This window comes from Bombus fervidus, chromosome 12, assembly GCF_041682495.2.
Source record: "Bombus fervidus isolate BK054 chromosome 12, iyBomFerv1, whole genome shotgun sequence".
Taxonomy (NCBI): Eukaryota; Metazoa; Arthropoda; class Insecta; order Hymenoptera; family Apidae; genus Bombus; species Bombus fervidus.
The window spans coordinates 6196258-6214943 of record NC_091528.1 but is presented as its reverse complement, the minus strand read 5'-3'; the positions used below and the strand labels follow the sequence as shown (position 1 = coordinate 6214943).

General features: G+C 33.0%; 1 protein-coding gene across 6 annotated transcripts in view; it reads left to right on the top strand.

Annotated features, from left to right (window-relative positions):
• The first annotated feature begins 585 nt into the window (after window positions 1-585).
• LOC139993121 (prominin-1-A) overlaps window positions 586-18686 on the top strand; it is a 72166-nt gene continuing 54065 nt past the window's right edge. For all 6 annotated transcript variants that reach the window (XR_011801296.1, XM_072014571.1, XM_072014568.1 and 3 more), the window contains exon 1: window positions 586-1006. Coding sequence is in view for 5 of the 6 variants with exons in the window: in XM_072014571.1 (XP_071870672.1) it covers window positions 601-1006 (406 nt within the window). In the remaining variant the exon portion in view is untranslated. The remainder of the gene's footprint in view (window positions 1007-18686) is intronic.

Sequence of the window (18686 nt, the reverse complement as noted above, 5' to 3'; positions counted from 1 at the left end):
AAGAACAGTGCCAAAGTAGGTTACAAATCTAAATTAATTTGCGGAACATCATACACTCCTTTTCAACAGTAAAATCTGAAAACAAGTATTCATTATAAAATTAAAAAATATAAAGAAGATATAGAAAATGCGCGAGAATGAACAGTAAAAGTTGGGAACAAGTGAACCAGCAACATTAACATTAATCTCCTATTACAGAAAAAGAAACAGTAAATATTTCTCATAAAATATTTATTATCTATAATTATTATACAAAAAACAATAGAAAGTAGGCGATAAAGATATATAAATGAGATAAAAAAATGCACGAGGATGCGTCAACAGTAAAAGCTCAAATGGATCAGTCATGTCAAAAGGAACTTTTTATTACAGGAAAAAAGACATCAAATATTCCTTACAAAACATTCATTATACATATTTATTGCATAGAAATTATTACACAAGACTACAATTATTATAATACAAAATCATCGATAAAGAAAGTACATAAATATAAAAAAGGTAAAGAAAATACGCCACGGGTCGTTGAACGATAGGAACGAGCGGACACGAACTACGCACGAAGCCTTGCTTCGGCTCGAGTGCGGTGGAGGAGTGGGGATGGTTCGGTTCCGCGTGCCTGCGAGACGAGCCGAGGCATCAGTTCGTAGCGACGCGTCCTTGGCGCAAGTCGCTGTCATGTTTCTCGTATTGTTCGGTGGTTTTCGGCCGAGTGCCGTGGTGCATTATGGATTCGCGGTTTTCGGTCTGCTCTCTGTTATTCTGGTGTCGTGTCCAGTTAACTGCCAGGAGACGCTGACGAATCGAATGCGGGTGATCAGCGAGGATCTGGACCGGCAGCTAAACGGGATCATGGCATCGCAGGGTATCAACTATACGAGAACGAACACGACCGGGCTGCTCTACAACGCCACCACGTATTTCAACCCCAAGGGCATGGGCCAGCTGTACAACGTGACCAACATGTTCATCGACTTCGTCCAAAGCAAGCAAGCCTATCCCGAGGGTGAGTGATAACATCGTTGAAGAATTTTGTTACAATGGTTTATATGGTTTTATAGGTTATAGGGCTAGGGACAGGTTTTACGCGGCTTTGGTTACGCCCTGTACCGCGCGCTCGAAAATGGCCGGCTGCTTGTTGGTAAACAGATCGCTGTCAAAAAAAATATTACAATTGTGTAATTCCATGCTGGATGGAATTAAATTGGATTCATTCTCGAGATCTGTCGAGATTCTAAGGATAATTCGATATGGGTTTGGGTATATTATAACGTGGGAGGTTGTTAGTGGATTTTTATACCTAAGCACACCATGGATAGGGTATAGGATACACTGATGAGTAATATTGTAAATTTATTCAGTTTTATGGAGATTTGTGTGATTTATAAATAAAGGTAGATATAAATTATTTTGTGCAACTCGATTTACGTATTGTACCTTATTTTGAATATATTGCTGTATCTTTAAATTACTATAACACAAAACTACTTGCAAATAACGGCAGTTAATTGTACGTACAAATAGTACAAAACGTACTTGATTTCGTAGTGTATATTTTTCGAATTTGTATGCGATGAGTTGTTGAACGAAAAAGAACGAATAGCTGCAGCAATAAATGTATAAAAATTCGTAGTCCAGCTATAATACACACAGGCATGTAATACAAAACTCAGTTTCAGAGCATAGTCCTAGCAATAAATCATTGAAAACGCTAGAAATTAAATCGAATGTATAATTCTATCTTGCAGTGTAAACGCGTAATTTCGTTTCAAAACACAAGTGTACTCCGAAACGACGTTTTTCTTCTGGTTGAGTTTATGTTGTTATGAGAGATTACGAGATTGCTTTTACAAGAGAGGAACATCCTGTGATCTTCTGTTATCAATAAGCTCATTCACTCCAGTTATATTTATCACCAAGGATTTTATAGACCCCTGTATTTACGTGTTTGACCGACGAGAAGCTATATTCTCCGAAAAGTGAAAGGAAAACACGGTTGTATTATTATTATTATTATTGTCTCTGTTACTCCAATATTATTGGATTCCTCGGAGCACATATTTTTGGGCTTTTTTGTTAATCGATTCATTCCATTACATTCTATGCATGCATTATTTCCATTATTTTCTCTGTTACTACAAGATTCTTGTATTCTTAACGTTCTCGACAATCGATTTATTCCATTGTACTGTGAAAAATCTTAAAAAATCCAATAAGTACGTTCTTTAACCGAACAATTTTTCTTCAATTTTCATCGATTATTAGAAAATGTATAACTTTCCAGGAAGAAAATAACATGTTATATCTCGATGAGAAAAATAAGTCAGGAACACTTAAACAAACAAAATGTATTATTTAACACAACGTTAGGTTTCGAGGAACTTCAAAAGCTGAAATCCCGAAACGATACAATGCGTTCATCAACTCGACAGTTTTTCCTCGATTTTCATCGCGACGATATCAATCTCTCCCTGTTTCGCCTTTCGATTGATCTCGAATTGGCCAGAAAAATTCCGTGCTTTTTTTCACAAAACTCGTCGGCGTTTCCATCGGATCTGACATTTCAGGAATTCCCACGCGAAACACAGCGTCGATCGTTGGGAAAAAACGGCGATAACTTGCTGAACTATCCGGATCAACGACCCTTTCGTCGCGTTTAACGTAGTAGGAACAGAGGGCCCGCGCATCTATATCAATTCTAGCAGGAAGTTGATAGCGAGCGTTCGTCATCGTCCAACCGACCTGACATCGCGTCGTCTACCATACTCGTTTCACCTCTTTCCGCCTCTTCTTTGCCAGTAATGCATTACTTCACCTCTTCCTCCCTTCCTTCCTTCCTTCCTTCCTGCTATCGTTCTTCATCCAATTCTGAAGAGCATTGACAATCGAAGGAGCTTCGTCGGTGATCTATTTATTTGCCAGCGTTCTCAGTGGCTCTCAATCTCTTACTCCATTTGGCTAAGAGAAGCCAAGGAAACGTGTATCGATTAACACACGCTTCGTGGTTGCTGATGAGACAGCGTTTCCTTGTAGGAATTTTAAATCTCAGAACTTTCGGTTAGCGCGTCCATTGCCACGAATTCTGTCTAATCCGATTAAGATATATTTTAATGCACTATTATATATAGGTATATTAATTGATATACGTTATACTTAAAATATATTGCTATATTAATATACTATTATACTGTATACTACTATGTAAGTAAGAATATATTATATTAGTATATTCATATATAGGTATATTAATTGATATACGTTATACTTAAAATATATTGCTATATTAATATACTATTATACTGTATACTACTATGTAAGTAAGAATATATTATATTAGTATATTCATATATAGGTATATAAATTGATATACGTTATACTTAAAATATATTGCTATATTAATATACTATTATACTGTATACTACTATGTAAGTAAGAATATATTATATTAGTATATTCATATATAGGTATATTAATTGATATACGTTATACTTAAAATATATTGCTATATTAATATACTATTATACTGTATACTACTATGTAAGTAAGAATATATTATATTAGTATATTCATATATAGGTATATTAATTGATATACGTTATACTTAAAATATATTGCTATATTAATATACTATTATACTGTATACTACTATGTAAGTAAGAATACATTATATTAGTATATTCATATATAGGTATAATAATTGATATACGTTATACTTAAAATATATTGCTATATTAATATACTATTATACTGTATACTACTATGTAAGTAAGAATATATTATATTAGTATATTCATATATAGGTATATTAATTGATATACGTTATACTTAAAATATATTGTTATATTAATATACTATTATACTGTATACTACTGTGTAAGTAAGAATATATTATATTAGTATATTCATATATAGGTATATAAATTGATATACGTTATACTTAAAATATATTGCTATATTAATATACTTTTATACTGTATACTACTATGTAAGTAAGAATATATTATATTAGTATATTCTAAGTATAACGTGCAACATATTGTATTATTTATTATATTATTATATATTATTTTGTATGTATTGTTATATTTAAGTGTGTACTATCAAGTATATTGTTTAGAATTATTTATTTTACCCTTTTGTATATATTATTTATTATTGAGTATACTATAAAGTATATTAATATTGTGTTAGTATCAGTATTAATATGAAATGTACTATAGTATAGTACTATATAATATACAGTATAGTATACAGTATAGTACTAATTGCAGAATAATATATTGCACCTGGGCACTTTATCTTTGACAATGTTTGTTCTATATTCGCTATGGATTTTTACGAATTTTTATATTTTCATCAACGTGACCGAAGAATTTGGAATGTAAATAGGTTTCACGTACTAAATATTATAGTAAATTATTATATTAATATTATATTAATATTATAGTAAACTATATTACGTACAGGATGCCAATAGAAATAATACTATCTAAAATAACTCTCGTTACCCATTGGTCTTATCGAAGAACTTTTCAAGCGCGAGTACAATGAAACGTCAGATATAAAAAAAATATTTGAAAAATCCATGTCGTAAAAGTTTCACGAGATATTGCAAACGTAATGAATGCTACGAGTGCAGAATGAGTCGATGAAACTACTTACTTGTATATCTACAAACTACTTCAATATCGATAAGATTTGCGTCAAGAATAAAACGATCGAACGATCAATGAAAGGGACGAAAATGGTAGTTGATTCGAAAGAAATTGTTGTCGTGGACTGCCAAGCGGAAAATCGGCTTCTTACAAGAATTCATGCGAAAACGATCCGAGCGTGGATCCGCTCTCGTAATTTCGAATCATTCGAGCAACGAATTGTGACGTTGTACGTTCGCATACTTTGTACTCACGTACGGAAACACGCGTTTCTTTTGGCAAATAGAAAATCGATTAATCGATAAATTAATTTTTTAATTAAATTAAATCGATTAATTGCTATCTGTACAAAGATACGTTTTAGATAAGGCGGAATTACAGTTTATCTAAAGTGATAGAGAATCGTGGAGAAATATTAACATAACCATATATATGTAGTTTGAAATAATGAGACTACACAAACACATTTATCTTCTTGTTTGTTCGCTCTATTCTAGAATTTTTATATACAATCGTTATCGTAATTAATCTTTTGTGTTGCGGATTTCTATGCGTTCATATAGAAAACTTGAGGGTACAAAGATACACAGAATGTGCACACAAAATATACGAAATGTAGCACTCTGTGTAATTTTTGATAGATAAAACGATTTTCTACCTAGGCCTCGTTTCTTCGATTATTCTTATAAAAATATGAATTTCGCATAAATATGCACACTGTATTAATTATATTAATTAAAAGTCGATATCCACCTTCTTCTTATATTTAAAATATCCACAAAAGTATGAATTTCTCGAATGTTTATAAATATGAAAGATATGAATGTTCATTGGATTCATAGAAATATGGATTTTGCATAAATATACACACTGTACTAATTATATTGGTCAAGAGTCGATGTCGACCTTCTTCTTATATTTAAGATATCCACAAAAGTATGAATTTCTTGAGTGTTTATAAATATGAAAGATATGAATGTTCATTGGATTCATAAAAATATAGATTTTGCATAAATATGCACACTGTATTAATTATATTAATTAAGAGTCAATATCCACCTTCTTCTTATACTTAAAATATCCACAAAAGTGTGAATTTCTCGAGTATTTATAAATGTGAAAAATATGAGTTTAGCATAAATATACACACTGTATTAATTATATTAATTAAGAGTCAACATCCACCTTCTTCTTATATTTAAAATATCCACAAAAGTGTGAATTTCTCGAGTATTTATAAATGTGAAAAATATGAGTTTAGCATAAATATGCACACTGTATTAATTATATTAATTAAGAGTCAATATCCACCTTCTTCTTATATTTAAAATATCCACAAAAGTATGAATTTCTCGAGTGTTTATAAATATGAAAGATGTGAATGTTCATTAGATTCATAAAAATATGGATTTTGCATAAATATGACAGGGTCCGATAATTATATTAACGTAGAGTCGGCAGCGACAGATGGAACTGAGAAGTTTTATTACTCTCTCGGAGTTGCTTCTATTACTTCCGTGGTACGAACAATTGCGTCTTATTAGCAGTTATTGTTTTATGAGGCGTGCAAGCGTCGTTTCGCTTCGTTTCTTTTTCCTTTGTGTCTTCTTCGCGTTATATACGACTTTGCGTCTTGTGTTAGATCTGAACGCCTGCTAAAGTGTTACATACTGCGTTATAGATAACGATCGAATCTCGGAAGATGGTATGAATCGGTCGTTTATCACGTAGCGGTGTAGCAATGTTACTTCCAGATTGTGCAAAATGATCATTAAGATCTGTATATCGATTGTTCGAGGTTGCGTTTCTTGATAAGAGCTTGCGAGAATAAGAGAACGACACTAGCGATAAAGTGATCGACTTGAGAATATTGCGACAACCTCGATCATTTGTGTGTCACATTATGTATATGGATGATAATAGAGTTTATCTGTGTTCTCTTTTCCTGTTTCAATAATGTGTAGTATCCTGTACGTTCATCGAACGATGATATGAAATTATTTACGAAAAGTTTTTAGCAGGAAAATTTATATTTAATAGAGAAATCCGTGTTGTTTCTAGACGTTAAAATATATAAATATTATTTGGCAATATCATTTTTTTTTTTTGTATACTTTTCTCTTTTTATCTGAAAGATGCCATTGTTTCATTTCTCCACTTGTGAGACTTCTAATTGATATTGTATGTTTCAATTGATAGACATCAAGATATATACATAATAATAGAGATTAGGTAGTCACAAAGAGTTGGTAATATCATTTCTTTTTATACACTTCCTTCTTATGTGAAAGATGCAGTTGTTTTACTTTTCCATTTGCGTTTTTAATTGATGTTACAATTGTATGTTTTAATTAATAAATATCGAAATATATACATAATTACAGGTATTAAATATTCTCGATGTTAGATATTCAGAAGGATTTGGTAAAGTTCTTGTGGAAAAGTGTACTTGTTCCACTTTTTCACTGACTGCGCCTCTAATTGATATTATTTAAATCGTCTGAATGAAATTAGAAAGCTGTGGCATTATATCAAACAGAAATCGAGAAGTTCAAGGTTAGGCTCGAGTTATCTCAAGAGTAAAAATTCCAGCAGATTTATATCTACCTTATTAACGTGATTTCTCCCCTCTGAATGCTTGAATTAATTATCTAAATTGTTTGGATGAAATAAAAAATTAGCTTACACGATATTACATAAAGCAGAACCTAGAAAGCTTAAAGTTAGAGTCGAACTATTTTAAGAGTAAAAATTTCAGCAAGTTTATTTTATCCATTTTTACATTGGAGAATTTAACAACAACTTTGACAAGACTTTACATTTTTTTCTCTTTCTTTTTTATCTTTATCTTTGGAGTTTGAACACGATTATACTTTTTTTTATCAGGAATTAATACACAAATCTGAAAAAATTTCCAGTGCCTGTAACTCAATCATCGGGACGTCGTAAAATCCGTGAAAAAGTTGATCAAATTTAATACCTTTCTCGCGTCCCATTGACGCTCCGCTTTCTCGTTCGATTTTATTAGCGTTTTCCACGAAGAATCGTTACGTAGTGGCTATTGAATCCGAACGATCGTTCTGAATGGCGACAGTACACACGTTATCGATCCAGCTTCTCGCACAAAAGCATCGTCAATCTGGTGTTTCCTGTACGGACGAAGAGCTCACGTGGCATTCGAACGATGACGACGGTCTGACAGTGAATTTTTCGTCACGTTCGATATTCTCCAATCAAAAAAGAAAAAAGAAAAAAAAGACTAAATTTTGTAATATCAGAAAAACCTCGGTTCTCTTGCATAATAATTTACCAACTAAATGGCCTGCAAATTATTTGTTTCGGTGATAAAACATTCTCGTACTCTAACGAATGCCATACTTCCATTTTTCTGTCGGACTTTCAGCTCTGTTTTTAGTTCCCTATCGAATTTCTGAAAAAACGCAGCGTCGCTTTTGAAAATAAAATTCAATTGTTTATAGAAAATTCAATTGATTTGGAAAACAGGATTCGGTTATTTTTACTCTCTGCTCCGAGGTGAATAGTGTCTATTGTAAATTTCCATAGAACAAACTTTGAAAATCTGGAACAAAAATTGACAAATTATTATTATTATTATTATTATTATTAACGGGTATATAACGCGCTTTAGTATACAGTTCGGTTACAAGTCGTTGGCGCGTGACAATACTCTATTAATATTATACCTGTTGGAAGATTATGAACAGAAATGTGTATCGAACGACATGATTTATGAACGTTGCTATAAACTGCGATTTCTTCCTTCAGCGTAAGAAGAGACGGTACTTCGAGGCACATGACCGTGCTATTTAGTATTTTTTACGTGCCATCAGAGTAGGTCAGGCGTAATCCAGCTACGCGATCAGACAGCTGTAAATTTAACTGATTTTTACACACAATAAGAACGAAGTTAGACGACTTTTGAACGGGGAAGCCACCCTGTACTTTTCTCAAAATTGGGCAAACGTGTTAACGACAGGGAAGAAAGCGCGATTGCGTGTAAAATGATTGAAGGAACACGGCGAGATTAATTCGAAGATCGGCATCGTAGAAGAATCAGCTTTTCCGAAGGAAATTCCATTGAAACGCGGGAATATCGGGCTTGAGATTTGGCAAGGCAGTAAATTTCTATTTCTCGACGCATAGCGAAAGCGGATCGAAGCTCCGTCACGTCAGCAAATAAATCACGCCGACAACTTTTAATTCCGGTCCCGTTGCGAATTTTCAAACGAACCGGCCACACTTCTTTCATCTTTGCTTAATTGAAATCTGCTGGTGGACAAACGGTTGGAAAAACGCGAGGAATTTCATCAGACGGTATCGGAGATACATCGCAAGCGATCGAGGTTCTAAATTAAAATCCGAACAAGGAGAAACTAATAAATAAAAAGGAAGATTGCAGTAATTAAAAGAGAAGATCGAAGCATCGCAATTTAATTCTTCTTTCGGTCTTTACACTTTGGATGCTTGCATCCCCTTTTTCGCTCTTCACGCCGGCTTTAATTTATTCTTCGATTCTTAACGCCGTACTCTTCTCTTTTCTTAGTGTCCCTTCGTAGGTCTTTTCGTTGTTGCAATCTTCTCTTCTATTCTTCTTGATATCGAAACATCAGTTTTTGTTCGTCAAAATTCTATTTCTCGGTATACCACCGTCGTTCTCTGATATTTTTCCACTGCTCTTTCTGCCGCTGGCGTATTTTCCTTTTCTTAAATACGCTCTCCGATGTGCACTATCCTCTGCATTAAAATGAGTTTTCACGTTAAAACAAACATCCATATTTAAAAGAAAAATTCACTATTCATTAAAATATTATAATTACTACGAGTATAATTTTATACAAATTTATTCAAATGTCATGCAGATCTAATCTTTCGTCTAATTATAATTGAAGCAGTGGAAGCTGAATAAAAGTTCGTTTCATTTTCTAAATAATGTAATAAGCCGTTTGTACGTTTTGTATAGCGGCCTAACTTAAAAGATGCTAATTTTAGACGATGGGCTTTCTAAAATTTATATTTTTCTTTAAATACTAAAAACAAGCCTTGTTAGTACAACTGTCCTTTGACGCTCAACCGATGCATATAAACGTTCCGTTTGACATGATAAAAATAGAAACATAATGTGGAACTCGCACTCAATGAAAGCAAATTGGTCATTTTTTATTTTTTTTTTTTTTTTTTTAGATTTTTCACTGTTAATACCAAGCAGCGATATATTTTTGCATATTGTAAACTTCTTTCTAAATCTTTCTATGTGATGATCGAAACAATTATGTTTGGACTAGATTATTTAAATTGGAGATTTTTAATATCAATTTGTTGTTCATATTTCATGGAACAACAATAATTTCTGTTCAGTAACACAAAGTAACGTGACGTATTTTGAAATTCATTATTCTGCTCACTTATAATCCATCAATACACCAGCTGACGATTAAATTTCCCATAAACGCGAGATCATCGGTGTTGTAATTAGAATATTACGATAATTCTCAGATCGTATTCAGCGAACTATGATTTTCTCGAGTCGAATGCTCGCGAAATCAAAAATTCAATAATCTCGAAAGTATTATAACACCGTAATAATAATTCATAAATCATACTTTGTTTAATCCACACATTGTACGATAATCATTTGTTGCCGAACCTCGAATGACGTTTGAAACGAAATATGCATAAACTTAGTACGCATTCGATAGCCACGAAGAGACAATGCGATGCAGTTGCACCGAAAAACAGAGTTTGCTTAGCAAACAAATTTCAACGGCAGACACTTGCCAGTCGCTCGTTTACTTATCGCGATAAGATTGGTGGAAAAGGTTTGGTGAGAAGCGCGTGCGCTGCTAATCGTAGAACGTAATTGATAATTGAAGAAAATAGCCGATAATATTACGTGCTTTAGCTTAAAAGTTTCCTGTTGGTACAGTGGCTTTTTATCTTTCAAGACGATATTAAAATATTTAGTTCCTCGTTTATTTATTTATTTATTTTTTTTTTTTAATTATTTTCTGAAGTTGTTTTGTAAAGTTTCTCTTTAGTTAACGTGTCCTGTCTGTACAGCAGTCTTTTGGTTTTCAAAACGACATCGAAATAATGTAAGGAGGGCGAAGCAGTCCAACGAGAAGAGAATATTTTACATCGAATAAATAGACACGCGGATGGAGTAAAAAAAACGGAGAACATGAGATTTCTCGGATCCTCGACTTTCCTAAAATCGTAGATAGGACGAAGAAAGAGAAAATATCTGTAGCCACTGTATATTCAAATATTTCAAGTTTCTCGCGTTTCTTACTTTTTACACGGCTAAGAAATTGTAGCTAAATATTCCATATTGAACAAAGACGCGCAAATGTGAAGTAAAAAAATGAAAAACTGCTAGTGTTCTCGGATCTTGGGCTTTTTTAAAACTGTAAATAGGACGTTTCGACTAAGGGCGAAATAGTCTAAAGAGAAGCAAATAGTCTAAACTGTCTGTTTCGCCGGACAAAAATCTGAATAATACATGCGTGTTAGGAGAAAGCTGGCAAGTTGATATGCTGATAGGGCGCTATATACATACGTACGCTATACACGTAGTTTCTGGAAGTTTGCTTATCTCTCTGTGCTTCTTGTGCAGCAGAACGCATTAATCTGGTTTACTCGCTGAATCACTCGGGAAGTTTCATAAGAAAGTGAGTATCTTCAGCATTCAACGTAATCCATTTCTCTCGATACTTGATCATGGATCGCACTTTCATCGTCTTTCTTCTTCAATAAACCCACGATCGTAATGAACTTTTGTCGTAGACACTTTTTTAATTGTCGTTTGTATCGAAGGAAACATATTGTTAGAGATTGGTCGTATGTAATGATATCGTACTATAGCGATACGTATTATAAATGGAGGGCTATGAATCAGAAAGCTGATTTCGCAACACTGTTCCTTAAAAGTATGTAAGTTGCTATCTGAATAGATAGGTGGAGTACGACGTTTCTTGAACGATAGTGAATATACAGAGCAGAAAATTTAAAAAGTCACTCCGCTTTATCGTGATCGAGCTACTGAAAAATTTCCAGAGGATTGTACTACTTGGATTAAAGATTCGAATAATATAAAAGGTAAAGATCAAATTAAAAAAAGATGTCAAATAGATAAAAGTACATTTACTTGAATAGAGGGACAGCGGTGAGTAATTGTGGGTGTAATAGAAAATATAGAGCGCTTAGAAACACATTAGTTACAATTAGATTGGTACGATAAAAATTCATGAGAATATGAAACAAAAAGATATAGCTATATCGAGGACATTGATAAATACAAGGATGCAATATCGTGCAATAACTTAATCTAAACTTCAGCCGATGATTTATTGTGGCGTAAGTTAAAGGCAATTGCACTCGATGATTTACCGTGGTATAATTGATTCAAGGTGATGCAACAAGATATTTTATTCGAGATTCTAATTGCGTTCACGTTTAAAAATAGTTCGTAGACAAATTGCAGGAACTGAGAATGTAAATTGTAGAATCTCGGTCGTCTAATCCTTTCGCTGCGGAATATGTGTATTTTATTATTATTTCGTGCGGTTATGTAAAACCCGATCGATTTAAGCCGCGTCCCAGTTGAATATTTAATTATCACAATGGAAAACAATAGCAACTCGTCGTTAGCACGTTGACCTCGTTTGCATCTACAATGATAACGTTATATCATGATCTACCTTAATATCTGTAGAGGTAAATATATAGAGGGCAGAGGAAGAGATAATAATTTTTTATTTCTCAGTTTACCAGACAGGTAATATTGGAAAATATTTATCAATGTCTGAGGAAAAGCAATGTACGCATTACGCGACTACGTTTTTTTACAATTATACGTGAATTAAGTCTCTTATTGTGTTCAATTATATTCCATATGATGCGATCGTATCGTCAGATTAATATAACCTTGTTGTATTGTACCTGATCGAAAGCAGATCTTTTTTTAGCTTTAAACGACGTGAATGAATCTGTCAGTAGGTTTAGGTAGAAAATAGAGGCAATCGTAATTGCGGCGTAATTGTATATAAACATTTAGAAACATTATAGGGGCGTTAAACAGTGTCTCATCTTCATTTTGAAAGTGACATACAATTCAGAAACGCTAGCTTTCCATAAAATGCAGAGAAGTATCTTTCAATTTAATAATTAGATTGCGAATATTTATGCAAGTTAATATTTTTGTAAACGCTGTTCAAAAAACGAAGCTAAACAGAATTTTGTTTCAATATGCCTATTATTAAATTAATATTATGTCTGTTACTATTATATTAAATAACATTGGATTAATATTTAATAGATATCTGACACAAAATTTCTGCTTACATCCTAGCGTTTCGAATAGCGTTTATAAAATTGTTAATTTACACGCACATTGACAGCCCAATTATTGTATTAATATTCCATTATAATTATAAATATCAGTATAATACGTTAATATTTAAGTAATATTAAGATAATATCTAAACTAAATTTCTGCTTTGTCTCTACTTAGAAATATTGATATTAGAATTTACAAATACATTAACATTTATAATACACATGTAAACCAAATTGTCGTTTTATCTTCATTCACGAAATATCTATATATTTTACATATTTGTATCATTTTACATATACTTTCTTCTGTATTGGTTCATTGCATATACAACTATGAAATAGCAGCCGAAATAGTAAAAAAATTGCAACACCATAAGAAGTTAAACATGGAATTTTCCAGAAATCTCGTACAGTTAATAGTTGAAAATGACACGGCTACGCTTTTAATTAGACACAGGATATTTTACTGGCTGCACAGTCGTTAAGCAAAATTTAATCTCGTTCAGGCTGGCGACTCGGTAATTAGTGAATTTCAGGCAGACGTTAAAAGTTCACGGGACGAATTCAGCGTCGCTTGGGAAGATGAAAGAGAATAACGAACGTTAATTCCGAATGACAAAGTGTTGGCGAAAAGAACGTGGAAAAAGTATGACGAATTTGATTCTTCGTACGGCAAATCGAATTTTTTTCGACGTTGCAACATTTCCGTCCGCGGAAACCGCTTATCAAAAGGATTTCTGGCGCGATCCAAGGCTCCTCTCTGCTTACAAACAACATCAATCAAAAGGCTGATGTCCCCGTGACATAAAATTGACGGTTCAAGGCTATTTATGCGAACTACACACGTTAATTTTATACCTGTCAATTTAATATCCGACTTTGGAAATTTCCTCTTGTTTTTTCGCAAGAAGAAACGTCTATAATTTCTATCATTTTTCTAACGTACATTTAAGGCTATAAAGTTCAGATATTCGAATATTCCGTAAAGTTCCGGCGATAGGCAAAGAAATTTATATGTCGAACTTTTTCCATAGAGTTGATACGAGTTTTGTAATAAAGAGAACCAAACCATAGAACCAAATTCCAGGACTGGCCCAACCAGGGAACAAAAACAAATAGGAATTCTGAGCGAATTCACTCGAAAGTTCTTTGCATATAAAGCGCAGAAGAACTATAGCTTCGTCTGTACGTAGCTTTGTCTCTCTGTGTTTCGAATCTTATGCATTCACAGAGCGAGTGATCTGGCGGTAGCATCCAGTTTGCAGCAATTGCAGAACGATCGTTCTGACTTCTTTAACGCGATCACTGCGTCGACTTTTGTAAGGACACATTTCTATTTAGTGGTAAACGAAAGTTCGTGGTGGCAAAAAAAAAAAAAAAGTCCATTGGAAACAAATAGACCTCATGATGGATTTTCCTATTAGGCGGTATGGGACAACAGTGTCCAATAGCAATTTTGATCGAATGGCCATAATGTCGTTTCCTATTTAGCGGTACGAGACTACCGTAACTCCGTACTCATTTCGACATACGTTTCATATTGCACTTTCATATTGGAAAGATTTATGAAGTATATTGCAACATAATGAATTGTACGATGTTTATTTCAATCTGCGCTTATTTCAGTTCAATAATAAATAAGTAATTATATAACATAATAATATGAAACATATAATGTATAATGAAAACATAATAATATAAAGTGGTCATCTTTGATAGGAGTGTTGTTCCATTTCTAGCGCCATAAATAAGTCCCCCCTCCCCGTAAAAAATAAATCGTCACATTTTTGCCACTGCGGGACAAATGACCCGTAGGATTTTTCTTTATATTATGTCACTTTACCATGCAAACACGCGATTAACATTTTTTCTTTGAGAAATATTTTATTTAATTAAGATCTTTGTTGTCGATAAACGTTCGCAAACTGAGATTCCGTAGAATCGTTTCGTAGCTATGAAAATTTTTCGTACGAACATTCTCGATGGATTTTTATTTTATATGGAAACACGATGGCTATCGTTGCTAATTAATATGGGAACATATACACCGTTTTGACGATACGTAAATACTTCTTGCGATTCTTACGCAGCTCTGACCACGTTCCCCGCGTTAAAAATCACCCAGCCAGAACTTATATATTTATACTCGCACGAATGAAACAAAACTCGTTTGTTAGCCGAGAAAGAAACACGACCACGTAAAAAAAGCACGGATTTAACGAACGTTGAGAAAAATGGATATTTTTGCTCGCTCTGTACCTCGGTTGAAGTTGGGAGAAAATTCTACAATGCAAGTCTTGGTTTTTGCTATTTTATTTCCTTTAAAAGATAAAGCGTAACACTTTTTTTAGGACTTTGTGATATTTCTAGGAATTCTATGAAAATTAACGTTTTTATTATTGTATTGCATAATTGTGTTTTATTAATTTTGCGAGAATTCCATTTAACACACCCAGTAATTTTTAATTAGTATCTTCCGGTCCGTTATAAATGACCCAAAAAATATATTGTGCGAAAAATTGGTGCTTATGAAACTCGAACATTATCATAATCTTCTGAATCTTTTTTTTTTTTTTTTAATCTAACCAGAAAGCTCGGAAAGTATCAAATAATGGAAAACAACAGAAGATACAATCGAAAATTATAGACACAGTTGAAGAATTATTATTACTATTATAGTCATTACTATGAGTCCCTTTTTTTTTTTTTTTGGCGTACTACAAACTCTACCTTTATTGCAACTGCAATAATTTCAAATCCTAAGATTTCGGAGATAAGCACAAGAGCAAACGAGATACCAATTATGGTCTTTAATATATCTTCCTACTTAAAAAAAAAAAAAAAAAATAAAATATAATTCCTTTTTACAACTTTCTAATACTTCTATGTCTTCCATATAAAAATTAATATTTTTATAATTATTGCCAGTAATCAGAGAAAGGAAAGTATTGTCTTTTTTTATTTCGGCGTGCTACAAATTCTTTCTACTGAAATTGCAACAACTGCAAATCCTAAATTTCAAAGATACGCGCAAGCTCAAAGATATTCTCTTGTGCCATTTCAAGTATCATTATACCGTTTTGCCAGCTTCTATTAAATATTCCTTGACAGATTTTTTAACATTCGTAGCTCTTCTCAGCAACTCTAAATGTTTCAATTAAAAATTCGTCTTTTCAGAATGAGGCGCAATCAGAGAAAAAGACAAACGAAAAGTATGAAAAGAAATGACCTCAATGTATACGAAGAGTATTAAGAAAGGATTTTATTTTTCTTAATTTTCGAGTACACAATTTCGATCTTTTACGATCCTAATAATAGCAGATTGGAAATTTCACTGACCAGCAGAACAAGAAACGTTCGACATGATTTCATGGCAATTTGTCGTTGAAGGAAAGTTCGTTTGAGCGCTTTGCGCGGCGTCGAATTCAATTCCAGCGTCGTCTGGCTCATTAACGTCCCTCTTTGTCGCCACTGTCTCGCTTCGTTACTTTCGGTCCTTCCACCCCTGTTGCACTTTACTACGGGATACGGCCGATGAAATTGTCATTGTCGTGTCACGAATCTCGTGAAAACGACGTCTAGCCCTTTACATCGATCTCTGTTTGAACGATATCATCCCATCGCCAAGTTTATAGCTTCCTATGGTTCCAATTATTTGCTAATAGTGAATGGTCGATCATTGGAGTTGTATTGCTAAAGAGAAGAAGAGAAGTACACAGCGATTTTAATTATAACGATTGAATCAATATCATAAATTACATTAATAATAAATTGAGTCGTAATTCATTTATATCTTGTTAAACGTAATAAAATCTATTTTATTTTATTCTTCTAACAAAAAATTCAGGCAGACGTAGTTTTACATTCTTCGAATAATTTTTATAACATTTTTCGAAATTCATACGTTGATGAAAGATGAATTTTAAGATGATATTTATATACTAATGTTATAATTATTATTATACATATATGTACAAATATTTGTATAATAATTTATAATTAATTTATATAATAATTATATATTATAAAGCTAAGGGGATGAAATTAGAAGCATTTTTTTCAACAACTAAAAAACTCATCCTTTTACATAAACACTTTTTACCCTGTTTGCGTGAACTTTTCTAAAACATTGGTTTCAAGCCTTCGTTACTAAGTTCTCGAGTTAATTGTACAAACTTTTTCCGATTAGAAAATAGATCTAGTTTCTAGTAAATGTTAAAAAAGCTCTCAGGCTACAAAATTTGCACACCTTACTCTATATCCGATTCTTTTACACGGCACGCAATGGTGTATACATCCACGAAAAAGATCCAGAATTTTTCACCGAGATTTGTCTTTCATCAGCTTACGTCGTCCATGGAACTACTTCGACTTTTTCCTCCGGGTAATAACAGGACGAAGTAACGCGAAAGAAATCGCTTTTACAACAGGTATCTAATACCTGTATTCGTTCCTTCAGTGAAAACACCATCGATCCGTTCTATTTTCGTTTACCGCATCCCCTATCGGTGTCACGTATCAAGTGCACTCGTGTGCACGCTATACAAAAATTAATGAACGTGACACTTGGCGTACGTGCCGGTGGAAAAATACGCGAATTGTGCGTGTCTCGATAACCAACCCTACCGTCGATATGTACCTCGATAGAGTACACGTATCGAATTCAACGAAATAAAATATCGCTTATCATTGGATGATGTATTACGTAAAAAAGAAAAAATCTATCGTAACGGAACGACAGCTAATAATTCATTCGCAACAGCTTTAAATGATTTAAATGAAAATTGAAATTCTTTTTCTGGGAGCTTCTAGGAATTCACTCGTCATATTTCAAATTAATTTAGTTATTATTGAATAGATTCTAAGATTAGATTCATCGAATCTGTTAATAACACGATACGGTGATAACAAAATACCCGAGGATAGCGAATAGGAAATTTGCAAAATTTGGAATATTTCTTTTTATATGTAACCTTAATTTTGTAACTTTTATAGTGTTTATAGTGGCGGCTGCTAAGCAGAGAAAATTTATTGTACTACTTAGCAATTTGGTGTATAATTATTACTCGAAATAAGAATTTGGTAAACGTGCTATAGGTGTATATTATAAGCACTGTATGTTAGAAAAGTGAAATTTTGCATTCTGTATATCACAGAATGAGAATTTAAAGTCCTATATATTCACAGTGCCTTAAAGAACAGCAGCTTCCAAATTCGAAAAATAAAATTTGAAATTCTATATATTACAACGTTAGAATCTTAAATCCTACATTTTAAATATTATATTTGGAGTTTTATATGAATAAAACTCGAAAGTACGAAATATCCTATACAAGAAAAGTACAAGTTCTATATATCAAAAACTTAAAATCTGAAATTATATAATATACAAAAGAAAAAAAGAAAAAATTGAAAAATAAATCTTTCCTCTATTTATATGGACGTCTGATTTCTGTAAAAGCGTTCCTCTCAGCATTCGTTGGATTGTAATTCCTTCAGGATCGGACATTTCATATATCACAGGTAAATACTAACATAGCCATCCAGTGCATTTCGCCAAAAAATTCTGGTATCGACATATGAAACGTCTACCAGGAAATTTCTTTCACGGATGCTGGCGGAAATTTAGTCGAGGTGGAGAGACCGTTCCCATCTTCTCCGTCTGGAAACCAGTGC